The sequence below is a fragment of the Gavia stellata genome, chromosome 4 (assembly GCF_030936135.1).
Source record: "Gavia stellata isolate bGavSte3 chromosome 4, bGavSte3.hap2, whole genome shotgun sequence".
NCBI lineage: Eukaryota > Metazoa > Chordata > Aves > Gaviiformes > Gaviidae > Gavia > Gavia stellata.
The window spans coordinates 74126679-74145408 of NC_082597.1; the positions used below are offsets into that span (position 1 = coordinate 74126679).

The 18730-nt window shown below is 37.7% G+C and overlaps 1 protein-coding gene across 3 annotated transcripts in view; it reads left to right on the top strand.

The window, feature by feature from the left end:
* The first annotated feature begins 18016 nt into the window (after nt 1-18016).
* The window catches only part of SOX5 (SRY-box transcription factor 5), a 253266-nt gene continuing 252552 nt past the window's right edge, over nt 18017-18730 (top strand). For all 3 annotated transcript variants that reach the window (XM_059816031.1, XM_059816030.1, XM_059816032.1), the window contains exon 1: nt 18017-18247. In XM_059816031.1, coding sequence (XP_059672014.1) covers nt 18017-18247 — 231 coding nt within the window. The remainder of the gene's footprint in view (nt 18248-18730) is intronic.

An 18730-nucleotide genomic window follows, 5' to 3' on the forward strand; every position in this document is an offset into this window, starting at 1 on the left:
AGAGATCTTAGGTTAAGTCACCCCACTGCAGCTGGAGGTTTGAATACAGCAAGAGGAAGACTTAGTACCAGCATCCTCCTGAGTGTTTGCCACTCTCCACTTAGCTACATTCAGATTTGTTTTGGTAGGCAAACTTGCAACCTTAGAGGGACAGGAGGCAAAGTTGTAATTAATTCCTCCTCAATTGGCATAGCAATAAGTAATTCTGCTTAATCCATTCCTTGCTGTGAGGATGAAGTAAGGCTAAACATGTGAATTGTGGAGAGGGAGAGGGGGAGTAGGTAGTGAAAGATGGACAGAGACAGACATTTCTTATGCTGTTGTAGGCACATGTTAAGTAATACCTACATAAATAAGCCACCTTTCTTATTTTTCCCTCAATTTGCCTCTTGACTTAAATTAGGTGAAATGCAAAGAAATGGATGATTCCGTTTGGAAAAATTCACTAAATTTTCCCTACCCCTTCTTTTCTTTCATTCAGTCCGTAAGAGTCTCTGGAGTGTGAAATGTGAAGACACCAAATTGGAATTAATTTTGCTTTTTCATTTAACAGATTGTGTTACATTAACACCACACTACTGCCAAGCAGCAAACCTTTCCTTTCCTCAGATGTTAGCCACTAATACAGGCTAAAGACTGCTGAAAGAATGGTTATACTGAAATGCTTTATTTAAGTTTATCCTCCCTTGTGGCTCGAGTGGGCCCTGATTCTGCTACGATGTATTCATATGAGCAGTCTCACTGAGTTCGCTTTTATTGCTTCCTGGCAAGTAAGCTGGATTCTATTTCATATAACATCACCCAAGTTAGAATTTCAAAGCTCACTCAATCCTCAGAGAGACCTTTGCAAGTCTCTCTTCTCCTGTATCTACACAGGCACTAAACACACTGAGGACACAATTGAATTAATCAGGACTACTCACGTACAGAAAATCAACCAAGATTCTATTTAACAGATGACAACTTTGATATCATATTGTTCATTACTAGCCAAGGAATTGTTACTGCTTATGTAACTGGATTATTAAATTGTTTACTGATAAGTCTTGCTTCCAATTTTAAGCATGCATTGAGAGTCTTAGTGTAGTTCTGCTGAAAAGAACTAGCTATAAATGAGATCACAGGATTTATTTTCTTTCCCTAAATTGTGTTTTGTTTGTACTTTTGAGTGCGTTTTTTAGTTTTCAGCCTTACAAGTTTAGCCCAGGATCTGACAGTCAGGCTGAGTTCTCTTATGCTCCTGGATGGTGACCAACATTCTGCAGGTTAAATGCTTCTCCAGAAGATACCTGCCTTTCTGCAAAATGTTTATTTTGTGCCTCTCATGATCAGGATAGATCCTGAAAGTAAGTTACGCAGATCCCAGGGTGGTTAAATCTGATGCTGCAATTAGTACATTATTCTGAGGTATGTGACTAGAATAAAATGCTGTTCAATGGCTTGTGGAGTAGTTGGTTCTGCAGGACTTGGGAAAGTAGAAGTAGTAGTAAAGAGGGCTCAAATTAGGAAATAAAACAAAAAAAAATTACGTACATGACTCAGTGCATCCAGCGCTCAGGACTGTTTAGTGAGGAGGTGTCATTTGACATTACCCCTGTCTTAGAACAGAATTGCACCTTAATAGCTTGGATCCCTTTGTTTTCTTTGCTGAAAAAGGCAGTATTTAAAGCACAAGCTTCCCTCAAAAGCAGTGGCCCATTCATTGGCACCATCTCATTGAAGAAAATACAAGTCTATTCCCTTTGTTTTTAGGAGAATTGTGTTTCATCTCTCTGTAAGAGACTATTCCATTTCAGGCTTCCTGCCCTTTGAACTAGAATTTTCATATATATTATTTAAAAGATCCTGTGCTACAACTGTAAGCCTAAATTATATGAATTTGAGAGAACCTGAGCAAAACTGTCTTTGAGGGATGGTTCTTCTTTCAGCTGTGTTACCGTTGCCTTTTTCCATCTTTACGACTGTAATCCTGTTGCATTTGGAATCATCAAGACTCGGTGTGGAATCGCTGCCGATGGACCTGGGTCATGAACCCCATGAGCAGTCAGTCCTCTTTAATGTGAACAAAACTCTTCTACTCTGTGTGTGTGTATGTTAAAGATGACATGGTTGCACATATGTAGAATTATCCTGCATTTCATCTATTACAAAAATAGAGAAATATATTACAGTGCTGCTGGGACTGCCATTCTCGAATGTAAAAGGCTTCAGCTGCTGCTGTGCTATACCTAAAACCCATGGTGGTGGGCACTTCACCTATTTATTTTTTTTTACCCGTAGACCATTTTTAAAGAAAAATACAATCACGTGCTTTATAATCATACAGCCTTTTCCAAGGATACTACATTTCTGAAAATGTTCATTACCTGCCTGTATCGTCCCTCTAATGTTAATTCTTTATTAAACTATGGTGTGCGTGACAATACACAATTAAATAGTCGTCAGGCTTGCAGTTTATTGCTGTCATGGTTGGGTTTCCTGGTTGGTGAAATAGGTTTTTAGAATAAGATTTGTCAGGTGTATTTGATCCCACTGAAGATGCAAGGCACCTGACATTGAGGGCTGCTCCAGTAAAGTTAACCGGTGACTATCCACTAAGTTCAATGGAGATAAAGTAGGAACTGTGAGAATGTCAGATGTCATACATTGGTCATAGTATTGCCCAAAATTCTGAAAGTGGTGCGTAGTGTATCATGCCCAGCAGTTCTGGAAAATATTGGTCAAAATTTTTATATCAAGGCTCAACTGCATTTTGACAGGCAGTCAAAAAAAAGTCTTGCACAAAAAGGTCCCCCTCTGTTTCTGTGCGACGTGGACCTGAGGGTAGCTAACACTAATCTGCTTTACTTGCAGCTATCTCTTCCTGAGTTCTTTTTCACAAATGATGCATGGAAAGATCTTTTTAGATTTTTACTGTTGGATTGTAAGCATTCACTTCTAGTAGAAGAAAATAAGAGAACTGCAAAAGGGAAAATGAAGTTTCTATACATCAGCTAGAGTTTGGCAGTACAAAACAATGTGTGCTTTATTAAGTGCAGTTGAATGGCTCTAAATTAATTGTCACTGCTACTATATGTGGGAAGGTATAGAATGTAAAATATAACATTAATAATGAATGCTTTCCTGTTGGTGGATAACTAATTTTTAAACTGCCTGCAAAATGGAGTTGCTGGACAGGATTCACTTAGCAAGGCTGCTCCCTGCCATGTAACTTTGCTGGTTTTAATAATGGCTGATTACACAGGTGGCAGTAACAACAATGGTAGATTTTCTGAGAAATGCATTATTTTCACAGTGCCGCTGATGGAAGAAACGCTTACTAGCAGCTGATAATTAATGATCAATTTGGAGATTATCACAAACAATTTACAAAGGTTGACTTTTCCTTTAGAAGTCCCTTTGGATAAACTGGATGGTAAATTACCTGCCTAAGGCTTTTACTTTACTTGTGCTAATAAGATGAAAATGAATGTGTTTGAAGAGCTCTGAACTGAACTTTTCAGACTGTCTGATAATCCATACAACTCTTCTTTAAACATCTTAAGTGAGTGAGCAAATAGAGACTATAATAAAATTGAAAACCATCATATGGGCACATGTTACCACCCGGTCTAAGTAATGGGGCATGACAAATAACAGGCACTGCTGTAGAGTTCATATTTTCATTTTATGGCATACATTAAATATTTGATCATCAGCCAGCAGGTAGAAACAATTGGGCTAAGAGTATCATTTGCAAATAGAAGGGTAAGATTTAGACTGTCATAGTGTGAGCACAGAATGGAGAACTTCTGTATTTTAATCCGTGCTTCAATATTGTCTCTTTATGTTGTGGTGTGCAGACCACTTAAAATCCTCATCTGTATTTCCTCAGTCTGTAAAAAGGAGTTAGTAATCCGTATTTACTTCAGAGGGGATAATAATCCTTCACAGAAGGGATATTTGAAGAGTAATTAGTATTTGTAAGTGCTTTTAAGGATGAAAAGAGTAGTGCAAGCATAGAAAGCGCTCTAGTAAATTGTATAAAGGAAGGAAGAGGAGAGAAGTAGGATGAGGTTTGTAGAGGTATGTAGGTGTTTAGAGACATAGATGGGCTCCCAGTCAGATTTTCAGGAGTGTATAGGTATCTTAATATTGGAAGCATATTTGAAGATCTCTTACAGTAAGACAAACTCCATGGTTTTGGCACTTTAATATCTTTATAAATCTGTCTTGTGCTTTGTATCCATGGGGTCAAAAATTTTTATATCAAGGCTTAACTGCATTTTGACAAGCAGTCTCTTGTACATATGGGTGGGGGGGAGTAGAAGGAAAGGGGGATAGGGGTTCAAAGGCCTGGTATGAGCTGCATTTTCTGATCTTCCCCCTCTCAAGCGAGAATGGAGAATGGGGGTGAGAAGAAACTAGGAGAGAAAGGAAGAAACCTTTGTACACCTGATGAGCTCTTCTACAAGGAAGGTTTTGCAGACTCAAAAATGCCAGCTGAGAATCCCAGTGTACAGTTGTATGCTTGGTCCATGTTGCAAGTAGATTAGTGGAACCAGAAGTATGCTGTTGGTTAAAAATGCTCCCCTAGCATTAGTTCTGTATTTTGAGACTTTATTTTGTGGCTGATGTTTTTAAAGCTTAAAATCTGATACACCTGTGTGAGCCCTTTGAAAGAGAGAAGAACTAAACAGAAGGATCTTTGCTATGTTTGTGAGTGAAGGGACGAATGGCTAGATACCAGTTAATAGTAATACAGAAAGTACCCTTTCTAGGGAGTTGTCTTTTAAGTATGCCTTTGTAATTAGTTATCCAGGGCAGAGGTTGGAAAGGGGGCTGGTTTTAGTTTTCCATCATTATCTTGATAGTGAGTTTGATGAATGCAGTATGCCTCATTTTCATTGTACTGAGGAATTGTCATCAGAGCTGCTGAATCATAGAGGAAACCTGGAAATCGGGGCATGTGGCTCACTGTCCAAATTTGGCCCTGATGTGCTGTGAGAGGGTGGGTTAGAGCTCTGACTTTCACTTGCATGTCAGTACTGGGTAGTTCTGTGGGTAAACAAGAACCAAACTGGCATCTGTAACGGTTCATCTGTGAAATGGGGGTTGCCATTACTATTTCATGATGTAGGTATGTGAGATTCCTTAAAAATAGTTTTTCTGAGTAAAAAGCACTCAGTAATTATAAATTACCATGGCATTACCTGGCAAGGGGTGAGTTTTCTTCTTGTGTGAAGGACAGAGAAAGGGATCCACTGAAACTGGACAGTGTAGTGGAAAGGATTCAGTGACATTCCCCTGCTAAATGCTGTTTTTTGATTTAGGGTTTTTTGGTTGGGTTTTGGTTTGGGTTGTTTGTTTTGTTTTTTTTTTTGCATTATTACTGACCAGAAAAGAAAGATGAATAGGTGTTTACACAAATATAGTCAATAGGTTTAAAAAAAATGATTTTTAGGGTCTATTAGCAGGACGGTATAAAGAAACTTAGTTTTGCAGTTTCAAAATACAGTAGCTGAATAGAGTACACTTGCTTATGTGTCAGTATGCACAAAACCATCAGGTAAATTAACGATGCGCACAAGTAATACAAACAGCAATCACCAATAAAATGTTTTCTTTAAAAAAAGATCATCAGAGCTTACAGAACTTTTTATAAAGGCAGTTAAACATTCTTATCTCTTATGTGGAAATAGCAAAACTGGGAGCCAGAAAGATTCAGTAAATTATGTGGGGACACACGGGAAGTTGCGGTCTTCTGAATTCTTAACGTTGTGTCCTGGTTTCGTAGCGCATACTGAGGCAGAGAGGGTATTCAGCAGCAAACTACCTGGTCATAGTTTCAATGTTTGTGCTTCTTCGGCAGTGATCAATGCCAAAGGATGTTGCTATACTGCAGAATTAAATTTCTGTGATGTATTTCCATCAGTCAACCAATCCTCTCTCCTAGGTGTCATTCAAACAACTGTAGAGCTTGCCAGATGACTACTTACCCAAATCAAAAGCTATTTATTACCTTTTTGAAATTAAAAATGGGACAGTGGGCCTTTCTTGTTGCGTTTTGTATCCAGTTCAGGCTGGTAGCCTTGAAAACATAGCTGATCATCAGCCTGTGATATGGTGGTGTTTTTTAATGTCTGGTACAAATGAATCCATAGTTTTTCTCAATGACCTAGTTTAATGTGACTGTAATGATTCCTAATCAGTTACTTTGGTTGCAGTAGGTAGCCCGTGGTGTGACTGGGCATCCTCTTCCAATAGAGAAGTGTTCTTTCCAGTATCATCTTCAGATACATCAAAAGGCTTTCTGGGAGATCTACTTTCTGTTGCCCGTGCACTATCTTTTTATAGGGATTCATGCTTGAATTGTTCTCAGTGCCAAATCCGTGTAGTTAGAAAAACTAAACAGCAGAGTATGTGCGGGGAGTGCAGATCAAAAAAAGAAATGGGAAGTAAGGAAGTTTGGTTGTTCATTTTTGTTTAACAGGTAAGTTCATTTTCTAAGATGGTCAGCACCTACACCTCTTGCGCCTGAAGGAATCAAAGGTCCTCCCTCTGTTCAGGGCCAGTGGTGCCCTTTGAATGCCTTGTTCTCCATGCAGTGGTTATTTTACTCATGACATACATTTTAGATCTGAACATCTGGATTCAGATTCACTTATAATATAATTAGGTGTATCCCCAGCGGGGAGAAGGTTTTTGATGGAAGAAGTCTTTTCAAGAAAGCTATTATACCACTTGTTATGGCAATAGCAGCTAGGTTTACTTTACTGTAATGTATATTTATTTTTTTCAGAAGACTATAGCTCTCATCTGAAGTTGGACCTCCATGGCAATATGTGCCTTAGACTGCTAAATTGTTTTAATACATCTCAGTAAAAACAGTTCTAGGCAAGAGCATTTTAATGGTGATTTTGTTTAAGTGCATTTGAAGGCAGTGTGTGGACAGTGTGATGTAGGGGAAGAGCCAAATGTTTATTTTAAGATGTGTTTGAATGAATCTGCCTACATAAACTTGCCAGTGTTAAGAAAGAGGGGCTCTGCCCCTTTTAGATCACAAAGGCCTCTCAGTGGGGGATGGTTTTGGTAATGGAAAAAACAAAAAAGGTTCCAGTATGTGGTGGAGGAGGTAAAATAAACAAACAGCAATGGATGATTACTTCTCTCCATCAAGGCTTCTTTATCCTTGCAAGCTCAGTCAGTGGTCAGCATGTTAGACACCCCTCCCTGTTTTATCCGTCCCTTAACTGTGTTCTTTGACAGCATTGGTTTATACAGCTGGGTCTTTGTGGAGCTGGATGGGAATAGCTGTTGAACAACAGACATGAAGGTACACAAAGTACCTATGGAAGGGTGAATGGAAGACGTCCTGTGAGTTTCCTTGGAGGGAAAGATACTGGTTTCAGGGGTTTTCTCCTCCTTTCCACCCCACCTCCCAAAGATTTTTAAAGTGGACGTTTTTTTGTGACGGTGTTTCAGTGCCTGCCACTGCAGCCTTTCTAAAGTGAAATTTGAGACTCCTTATGGTTCTAAAGGTATGTTATCTGTTTAGAATGGTCTCTCATTTTCGTATTTGTGGATTTGTTTTTACTTCGCATACCAATATGCATTTGTTTGTGGAAGGGTATATGTGTGTTATACGACTAATAGCTATATTTTTCTTAGCAAGCAGCTCCAGTGGTATCTAGGGTTAATGTTTGTTAAGCTGGGTAATTATCAGCTGTTTATGATTGTTCTTTCTCCTGAAATTTGACAGGCATTTCTTGAATCAGATAAAGCAAAAAATCGGCTTTTAAACAGTGGTGAGCTGAAGTCAATCCACTTACTTACACGCGCCGTTACAGTGGTGAGGAAGCATGTTAGTATGTGCAAGCAACAGTTTGGAGAAGTGTTCACTAGCCCTTTAAAGTGAACAAAGATGTTCAGAAATAAGAAAATTACAGAAGTGAAAGTGGCTTGTACAATACTACTGCAAGTGAATGGACATGTGCTATGATGGGTGATCACACCACACATTTGTTAACGTAGATTTTTAATTCTTACAATTTTACGAATAAAAACTGGGAAAACAATACAACTGTCAACCTTTCACAAGACAGCTGAAGAAGACTTCACCGTACAATATGCACAGTGAGCGAAGCAGGAGCACTCACATCATGCCATAAACTTTTTCTGTTTTATCCCTCATGCGCATATCTGTTGGAACAGAGATGACATGACTGCGGATAATCTGAAATAGGAGATGGGAGTGCAGAACTGCCTCAACGCTTGGAAAAAAGTTCGTCTTCTCTTTTGGAGTATCTGAATGACTGAGTAAAATTATTTTTATTTAAACAATTTTTCGTTTACTGTATTTGTATTTCAGAGTAATTTTCAGAGGCAGTGATTTTCACTGGTTTCTGAAAGGCAACATCTGGGCTTTGGAACAATCTCTTTTCAGCTTTGAAAATTCTATCTCAAATTGCTTAGACATTATAAATGTTCAAAATTTTTTGTGGTTTTGGGTTGGGTTTTTTTTTTAACATAATAGAAAGGCAATAATGTATTTATTCCCTGTCATTTTATCTTCAAGTTTAGTTTGATTTTTCTTTCTCAGGCTCTCCAGGATTATTTGTTCCTGGGCCAAGAATGCACCTGTCATTTATAAACCCTCCAAAAAGGGGGGAGCACACACATGCATGTGAACAAAAAAAAATAAAAAAATATTCTAGGCAGCTGGAATTAACCTGTTGGAAAGAAAATGTTTACATCCATTAGAGACATTGTGCTGCCTAAGTATATTTTTTCATACACATGCACACACAGAGACACAAAAAATGTTTCACTGTGCCTGTGATTCTTAAAGGTAAACATGGGTTCTCTGAGGTCCCAATTCTGCTCCCGCTAAAGTTATTTTAGAGGCCTAATATTTCAGCGATGCAAGTTCGATCTATGAATGGATATGCATGCCTACTTTACTAGCATGATCAGTTTTACGAGGAAACATATATTATACGTATGGATGTGTGTGCTTATTTGCATTTTTTTATAAAGTGATAGACATGATGCAGGTGTGTATGTGAGTGATGGTTGGAGCAAGAGTTTATATAATAATGGTAGAACGATACTGTATGTTCAGATGTGTAAACATCAGTGGATATATTACATATAATTGCACTTATGAAATAATTTTTATGTTTGTTAGAAGCAAATGTACATGCAATATAAACATATTATTCTGAACTTACCAGTAGGGAAATTCAGAGGGCAGTGGGAAAAAAGATACTTCTTTTTTTTTTTTTTAATTTCCTTGTTTCTGGTTTGTTTGTGATTATACACAAACTCTGATGAGGGAATGTTGTTTATAAAAAAAGATTTAAAAATTCCATTTGTTGAGTCTGAAATTAAAGTAAGGAAAGAGAGGGTAAAGGAGAGGCCACTTGAAGCTCCATAGCTGTTTCTTGGGCACTCCCGTTACTGATTAATGGCGTGATGGAAGTGTGGGAAAAGCTGTGTCATATTTTACCGAGATCTCAGTCAAAAGAATGGCTTCTCGTACTGAAATTTGGGCGTCTTTTGGGAGAGAATTCTTATTATTAATGTTGATTCTACTGAAAGTAATTCATCATTTAATAATGCTTGAAGAAAATTTTATGTCAGCTTGATTAGACAAAGACTACGAATGACCAGGAATAAGCTCCCTAAATTGAAAAAGTTTTAATATTAGCTAACTTTTCAGAATGAGCACATGCTTCCTCAGATTTCTCTGTAATAAGTAAGTCATTCATAATTGTCATAATTTTAAAGCTTTTTCAACTCCTTGCCTTCATTTCACTCAATGTCAATGGAAATTAGGTATGCACGTCTGTGTGTGATGTATGGATTCCTTGTAGCGTGCAGCACAGCTCTCCCACTCAGCGTCTGGAGACTGACTGACTTCTTTTCTGTCATTTTCAAGTATTAGTTTATACAGTGAAATTTCAAGGCCTGAAATCTCTGATTATTTGACTAGATTTCTCTCTGTAGTTCAGCAGGCAGAAAAGAGATGATTACCTAATGTCATAGTGATTGTGATAGTACTTTCAGCAGTGAGCAGTTCCTAAAAGTTTACAGGAAAATAAAACCAAAACTCTGCTATTTCTGCTGTGACACGAGGGCAAATGTAAAATAATAATAAAAAGTGAAAAAGCAAGATGTATGAGGAGCTGAAGAGTGGGGGGAGGTACATTTCTGAAAGGTTGGGGGGTTGGGGGGAAGGAAGCCAGAGTTAATTTGAGGATGTACTGGAAAATAAATGAGCTTGTGGATTTAATTCAAAATCATCCAAGCAGAGTCTTTTGCATGAAAGAAGCTGGTGATCAGGCTCAGTTTACTTGAAACATCAACAGTGACTGCATCCTGCTGTTTCAGAGTTTGTGCTGATAGATGCTCATCATCTTTGACATCGCACCATTATGGTTGTATGTTGCCTGTACCATAACCACATTTTCACTACATGCCTCTTCTGGTTTTGAGAAAAAAAAATCCAGGTTTTGAAATTTGATCTTTTAGAAACATAACTCTTCACTAGAAGTAAAATCTGATCCTCTGGTTTCTGGTTTATAAACATACTATTAGATTTTTGGCTCTTTCAGTTGACATACAGACTAGTGAAAAACAGAAGTTGACAGGTACCAAACAAAAATAGGATATAGGTTCTCATGCTAAAGCTGATTTTGAATGTGTGTCTCTGGGTAAATCACTAAAAGTCCCTGCTTAACGCCTACGAGTTACTGTACAAAACAGAGACAACAATGCAAAGTCCTGTATGAGATCTACAAAAGAACTATTAATATTCTTTGCAGTAATAGAATATAGTATCTTGATAGGATTTCCTTCATCACCTTACAAATTCTGTTTTGATTGAAGATTGGTTTGTTTCAGGCTAAAGTATTTCACTAAACAACTTAGTCATGCACAAAGAATCTTTCCCAGTTACCTGCTTCAAAAGGTCAATGAAAATCTTTGCATAACGCATATTGGGAACATTCAACATGACCTTTTTTTCCCAATGTATTTTTCCTAGACTTGATTTTTACAGTGGTTTTTCATGCATAAATTCCTTGCAAATGCAAGAAAATGGAGATGATAAATTTTTAGTTGAGAGCATAGAGTTTATAGAAAGTTGGTTGGTTTTTTTTTTCATTTTTTCTAATGAAAAGAAAAATATTTTACAAGGTTTTTGTTAACATTTTATTGAAAGACACTTGTAACAGCTTTCTTATTTTGAGGGTTTCAAAACTTGTCAAAATGAAGCCATTTACCACTGGAATTTTGAACAGTACCTTTTCACAAAAAACAGTTTTCACACTATGTGGAATATCAGGTTTATCAGCCAAGCTGCTGATACTTTACTAAACTATACTTTAAAATACAAACTTTAAACTAGATAGAGGATAGCATATTCCCTGCTCATTTTATATTCAGAATCTTCTAAACTGGTGTTAAAGTTACCCCATACAGGGGGGAAATCTGGAAAGCAAAAGGGAGAAAGTGAGTTGGGTGAAATGGAAATTACTGGGTAGCCTTAACCATAGGATTACTTGTGGCAGCTATAATAGTAGACAACTGCACAGAAATATTACACAGGTTATCCCATGTTGATACTGGTTTGTATTAACAAAAGTGACTTGTTCACCAAAACTCTCTTTGAATAACACAACTTATTTGTAGCATATGTGCATTTTAAAAGATGGCTGATTGATATGACCTTAGAAAGTAATAATTAACAGATTATTTCATCTCTGAGTGACAGATGAGAGCACGTTTCATGCACATTTTTTATTGATTAGCAGATTAGAGGTGTTTGCTTCTTTTTTCTTTTCCTTTTTTTTTTAATTGTAAAATTACTTCAGTAAAGTATTCCAAACCAGGCTGTAAATGACTCAAAGATATTGCCAAGTGAAGTCTGTTTTTAGTGGTATGTGTAGAAACAAGTCGGGCTTGCAGTTCCCAGTGGGACAGAGTGTGGGAGTCTGCCACCCTTACTCATATTGAGTAATACCTTATTACACAAGTAATCCTGTCAAAATGAACACAGTTGTTTTGGTTTTTTTCAAGGTACTAGTTATTCAGTGTATATAAATAATGAATGAATTTTGGGCCAAAGTGGAATGGAGACAGTTATTAGTATTAACTAGCACCTTTTGCTTGGACTGTCTGTAGAGAGATAATAGCTTCAAAAAACCTGGGAATATGAACCATTTTATTAGTGCTAAATGTGATCAGAGATGAGGCAGATGTATTGCTGACATTTTGGATAAGCTTGTGTTTGTGCATCTATGCGTGTATGTGTATATGCTTACACATTAGAGATATGTAATATTGCTGCTGTCTGTAATCATAAGGATTTCCTGTGGAAAAGCAGAGTCTGCAGATTTCCAACATGTACTTTAATTAGAGGGAAATATCCCTGCAAATCAGGAAGAGAGTCAGATTGAATCCCGTTGAAGTTACTGGGACTAGTTTAGCGTATAGCATTTGGTTTGAAATCAGGCTGTGTTAGCGAGTAAATTCCTGATGCTGTTGGTAGCTGGAATGACCCTCCACACTGCTGCTGGAGGATCAGATCTGCTCATCTTGTCCTTGTGCATCTCTTCAGAATGCAGCTCTGTGCCTGTCTCCAGCATACGGGGCCAAGCGATTTAAACTCTACCCATGAGAAAGACTTAGTTTATAGCTGCCAGAGAAACTCAAGAGGTGAATATTTTCATGCCGATTCAGAAACTGGCTATGCGACTCCAGTCAGGCGCTGTCACGCCTAGTTATGGTGAGAAAACAACAATGCCTCTCTTGATAAGGGAAAAAAAGAAAGTCTTGCACAGTCAAAATTTTGACATACAATTTAAATCATCTCTCTGCATCCTGTGGACTTGGAGCTGTCAAAAAGGCAAAGCCTGTGTTTGAATGGAAAAGCTTTTTATTTCTTTAAAAAGTGTACCAACTATAATTATCCATAACTATGCAGGCCTGTTTTAATGCTGTTTTATAATTACAGGTCTTAACGCTAGATTATACAAAGTCATTTATAAATAGTCAGAACAGAGGGACTTTGGGAGTTTTTAACCTGTAGATAGCTGTAGGTTGTGGCAGCTGACGGGATTTTGCCTGTGTATGGATGGGGTGAGCTGTGTAATGATTGATGAATCCCTTAATTAACTCCCAACAAGTTAAGATTTATGGCCTCATATCTTTTTCTCCTGACACATCTCTGTTTGTCACTTTTGAAGACATGGATAAGCCATTTCTCCAAAAGCTTTGGTGGGTATCTGAAATGTTTCTGAGGTATTTCACTTACTGTAACAAGATTAGAGTTTTATGACATAAAATTTGTGAAATTTTATGGCATAAGCAATCAAATTGGGATGGATGCTGGTTGTGTGCTAGAGGGCACTATCTCCTTGAATGCTGGATACCATTTCAGATTTATTTTGGGTATACAGTGTATGAAATGAACCAAAACCAATGAACAAATGGAAACATAGTGGGGACATTTAAATGAGGTTCTGTTAAAAATAATAAAAAAATAGAGCTGTGGAAAAATGACTTTTGTGAGGCACTGAACTCAAGGGGAAAAAAAACCCAAACAAAATAATGTTGTTTGGTAGCCTGAAATTATTTGGGTGGAACGAATACTTGTTGATGGCATGAGGAAACAATTCATGTGGATGCAGTGTAGCTCTTACTCTCTCCAGTGGGAAAATCCAGCCATGCTGAAGTCAGTCCAAAACCACTGAGATCAATAGACACAGGGTATCAGTTTAAGCCTACAAAGAATCTGTTGTAAATTGAAGGGGAGTAAAGAAATACGTGGGGAAGCTATTGTAAGATGAATCGCATCAAATATTTGTGGGATAAGAGAGTGAGATTTTACGTCCCAGAAAAAAACATTCTTGCTACCAGGAAAAGCATTTATTTAATGAAAATTTAACAAAAGGCATGTTTTTTACTGAAATTTCTGCATATTAAGAAGCCTTACCAAAAACAGAAAAACGAGTCCCTTTACAAGAAACAGGGTTGTATTTGAATTCATTACCAGAACTAAATCTTCAATTCCAACCTAGCCAGTGATAAAAATCAAGTATGGGATACGTTTCCTAACTCCAGTGTGTCTCTACAGTGGGCTGAGTACTGCCTGTGTCCCGCTGTGTGTGAACTTTGCAGATTTACGTTGTCTATTAGCTGTTTATATTCAGTAGAAATGATTATTGACAGTTCAAAATGCAAGTCTTCTTGCAAGTCTTAAGTTGCAACAGATTTCATCTGCAGAGACACACTTTTAGATTCAGAATCTGCTCCACCGTATTGCGACTTTGCTGAGAGTTATAGCTTGGGGTTTTGTTGGGTTTTTTTAATCCTATCCATAAGTTGATGTTTCAGGAAACTGATGTTTCCTCTCTCATTGTAAACCTTCTTTCAAAGGGGTGTAATTGAAAACCCTTCTGAGTGTAAACTAGTATGAGGAAAAGATCTTGAAGTCATGCAAGTTGTAAACTGTCATGTTATCATTGAGGGTAGATCTAGGATGTTTGCAGTCCTTTGTTAAGATGGGATCATTCCAGTCCTTCATTAGACCTAGATCTGTTTAAAAGAGCTCAGTTTCAGATAACGTTGTTACTCAGAATTGAGCTGTTTCCCTTTCCTTATTGTTTATAATAGGAGCTCTACTTGCATCTCAGATACAGAATCTATTAAGACCTAGTATTAGCTCAGCATGAAAATGAAGATGTATGAAAAGAAGAGAATTCAGGGATACATGGTGCGGGAACATTTCAAATTCAGAAGAGGGACCAATAAACCTGTAGAAATAATGGAAGACCATCTGTGAATGAATTTACTTTGTATCATGTTGTTTTCTGCTCGTGAATGTATCAGAGGTTTGATCCTTTTATGCTATGGGCTTTGATAGTTACTGTCGTTTTGGAAGACATTTCCAAAAGTAGATATTTATTTATTTATTTATTTGAATCTTCCATTTTCTTGTGGAAATTTCCCGTATGTTCATAAGGAGTAAGTAGTTGCTGCAAAACTCTGATGTTTGTGTTTGATGTTAAAGGGGTTGATGAAATTTCTGAAAGGCCAGATTATACCTAACTCATGTTGGCTATGGACAGAGCTACATGACATCAAATTGCAGTCATCTGAGCTGTGTGACCCTTATTTAGGGTTGTGCATCCATGTCTTTGAGTGTTCTAGTCACTTGGAAGACTAACGCAGATTAGATCCTTAACTTCGCTGCCTTAGCCGTTTTAGCAATTTGTTAGCCTTCTAGCATTGTGATGGGCACATGGCTTGTATTTTAAACTGGATCTTTTAAGAGCTTCCTGAGGAAGGAAAAAGTTTCTTCTTCCCTCTCTAGTATCACTGTAGGTTGGCCTACAGTCCAACCCATAGGTTTTCATTTTAGATCAAAAACATAATAATCTATTATTGCTGGTGCACGGAGGTGGTTACCTCTATCGCCTTCCTTGCCTGTTTTTATAAATTCCCCGCAGAAAATGATATCATCCCTGTTGGGAACAGTGACAAGCAGAAGGCGATGATGATCTGCAGCGTGCTAGCTGAACACAGTAGAGGAAACCGTATATTCACTTACAAAGTTAGCAGAAGAGCTTTATTTCAACATGATAGTCAAACTCTTGTTGTGAAGCAATGTGACAGAATCTGGGTTATTCTGGGTTAACAGCAGTAGGAGTTTTTAATGAAATTTGGGTATATAGTATATAATACGAATCATCAGTACAAAGCAAGGCATCCTCTCGCTATATTTTATTGTCCAAGTGAATTGTAGTGGAGACTTTTGTAGATGGTTTACAATATTTTCAGTCGTCTTATCGAATATGAATGTTCTAGAGTATAGAACATTACTGTGGAATAATTGACTAATGATTTTGTGTCCCTCCCTTTTTGTTTACCAAAATTGAGACAACTTAGTCCTGATTTTTCAGAAAGAGAGAGCTTGTAAAAACCTAAGCTTCTATTAGGGCAGCGTTGAAATGAGTAACCAAAATGTTACACTCAGAATCAATAGCAAATGTGTATCTTGGTGTGGTGCAATACAGAATATGAATAATTCACATTAACTTCAGGAGGGAGTTGCATGGTTTCTGCAGAAGAAAAGCTTGGGATCTGTCACGTCAAACATAGCTGTAAAATGCTGAATTCAGTGGGCTAGTAGAAAACTGCCAGTAAGAGTCTATCTAGTGATCTCTGTCTTTATACATATGCTTCACTGCAGACACGTAGGTGGGAAAGCCTAGAAGACAGAATTCAGGTAGGATGTATGAAGTGTTAGTCTGTTGGACTAAGTCAAACATTAATAGAAAATACAGATTGCTTCTCTATGTACAGGCAATAGGTGGTGTTCAGAACAGGCGATGTGCAGCTGAGTATAGGTTCTGGTAGGAATTTTTTTGTCTGAGGGTTTTTTTTGTTCGTTTTTTTTTTTTAAATATAATCAAACTTGGCTCAGGAGGCAAAGCTCAAAATGAGATCATTAGAAACAAAATAAGTCCTAACAAAGGGCTGTTTAAAGTCACTGTTTGTTTTCAGACCCAGTTGACTGCTGCTAAGAACCATTTCGTGCTCAATATGCCAAATCGTATGGACATGCTCCACCTCACAGCAGCCCCACACATGGTTCAAGAGGCTGCTGGGCTTTTGAAATGCAGTCCTTTAACTGTGAAGTGGAAAATCAAAATGGGGTAATTAGAATCATAAATACTAGATTTCTGAGGAGGAACAGTATTACTTCAGCCTGTCTTTTCAACTTCTACATACAATAGTCTTCAGTTTCCTTGTTCATAACTTCCTATTTTCAGTGACATATTTATCTTTTTTTCTTTCTTTTCTTCTTTTGACTGTGCCTATAGGATTTCTTATTTCTCATTCCACTTCTTATTACAGATGCCCCTGCTTAGCACACTGGCCCATTATGCCATCCACGCACATACCCTGATTTTCATGAACAGTGTTGCTGTAATTAATCGCAGAAGTCATCTGCATTTTAATACTTCACTGGACCCCTCTATTTTGAAGACCAAGCTGGAAGTGCTCTGGGTTCAGATTGTCCTGTAAGATTTTCAGTAGTGCCTGGTTTGGACGAAAACTGGATTCTCCAATGACATAAAGATTCTTTCAGCCTTTCTAAAAGTTGAGGATACACATGCGCTATCAAACAATGTTATCAGACAGTCTCAAAAATTTCGGGATGTGGGCCTGAATTTTAAGTCAAGATTTGTGTGGGATATTTTAAAGTGTGTGCTCTATGTATTTTCCTTGTGTATCCTTTTTTATATAGATGTAAATTACATTTACATGTATTTTTTCTTGATCTGGCTATAGGTAGGAAGTATAGGGTATCTTGATAGAAAATCTTCATTCACTTAGCACAACCCTGAATTTGTGTTGTCAAAAAGCTTACGTTATTAATGTCCAAATCTTTAGTTGCTTAACTATCCCAGATCTGTGAACCTGAAAAGATTCTTGCAACATGACTATAACACTCTGTTGTTCACATGGATGAAGTTTTAGAAACGCAGACATTTTGGCTTGCTAGCAAGTTAATTTATTTTACTTTATTTTTTTTATCAGTTATGGTCAAATACATGCAGATGATTATTCCTTAAAAGCTAAGTTGACAATAGCGTGTATTGGGAGACATTCTATCTTCTTACAGTCTCTTGCAAATGCAAAACCAGATGGGTATTTTTTTTAAAGGAATTGCATTTCATTATACAGTCGTCTTAGGTGAATTTTCATGTTTAAGAAGCCAGAATACAAGAGAGTGCTATATTAGTGTATTATTCTCACAACAAACAAGCCACTGTTCTGTTGCTACCTGCTTGGCCATTGTTCCCAATTGTGTATGCTTTGCAGTGGTATTTGGATGGTTTCCTGCTCTCTGCCAGCACAAAAAAGGCATTTCTGTTACAATGGCCCCTAACCACACAATGACGGCATTAAGGATTTATTTGGAGGTTTCATTATTTTCTCCTCTTTTGTTCCTTCCAGGATGTCTTCCAAGCGACCAGCCTCTCCGTATGGGGAAGCAGATGGAGAGGTAGCCATGGTGACAAGCAGACAGAAAGTGGGAGAAGAGGAGAGTGACGGGCTCCCAGCCTTTCACCTTCCCTTGCATGTGAGTTTTCCCAACAAGCCTCACTCTGAGGAATTTCAGCCAGTTTCTCTGCTGACGCAAGAGAACTGTGGCCATAGGACTCCCACTTCTCAGCACAACACAATGGTAGGTTTGCTAATGGTCTATTGTGCTTACATCCATTCTTTGAATTCTGCCTCTACAGTAGTTTGGCATCCAGATCTGTACTTCATGGAGTATACAATGCACAGTTACACGTACAGAACATGCTACAATAATGTGAAAGCTTTGACCTAGCTGGACTCCCTTTACCCTTTGCTACAAATGCTAAATCACTTGCAGTGCAAACTCTGCTTTTCCTCACCTTTGCCTGCTGGCATTTAGGGTGCTAAAATTTTTTAGCTACAGTGATGTGAATTTGAAGTGTATGTGTTCAGCAAACAGTAAATGGTTTTGGAACACTGTAAGTGAGAGTCATGTTTGGCGTGGTGTCTGAAATATCACCCCAATGCCAAGTTTATGCAATAGTAAGGCATGAAAGTCTGTATAAAGGGTAAAAAAAGCAACTTTGGATTTTGCTGGTTTTAAAAACTCATGTGTGATGTGTATTTCGTATGCCACAGATACCTA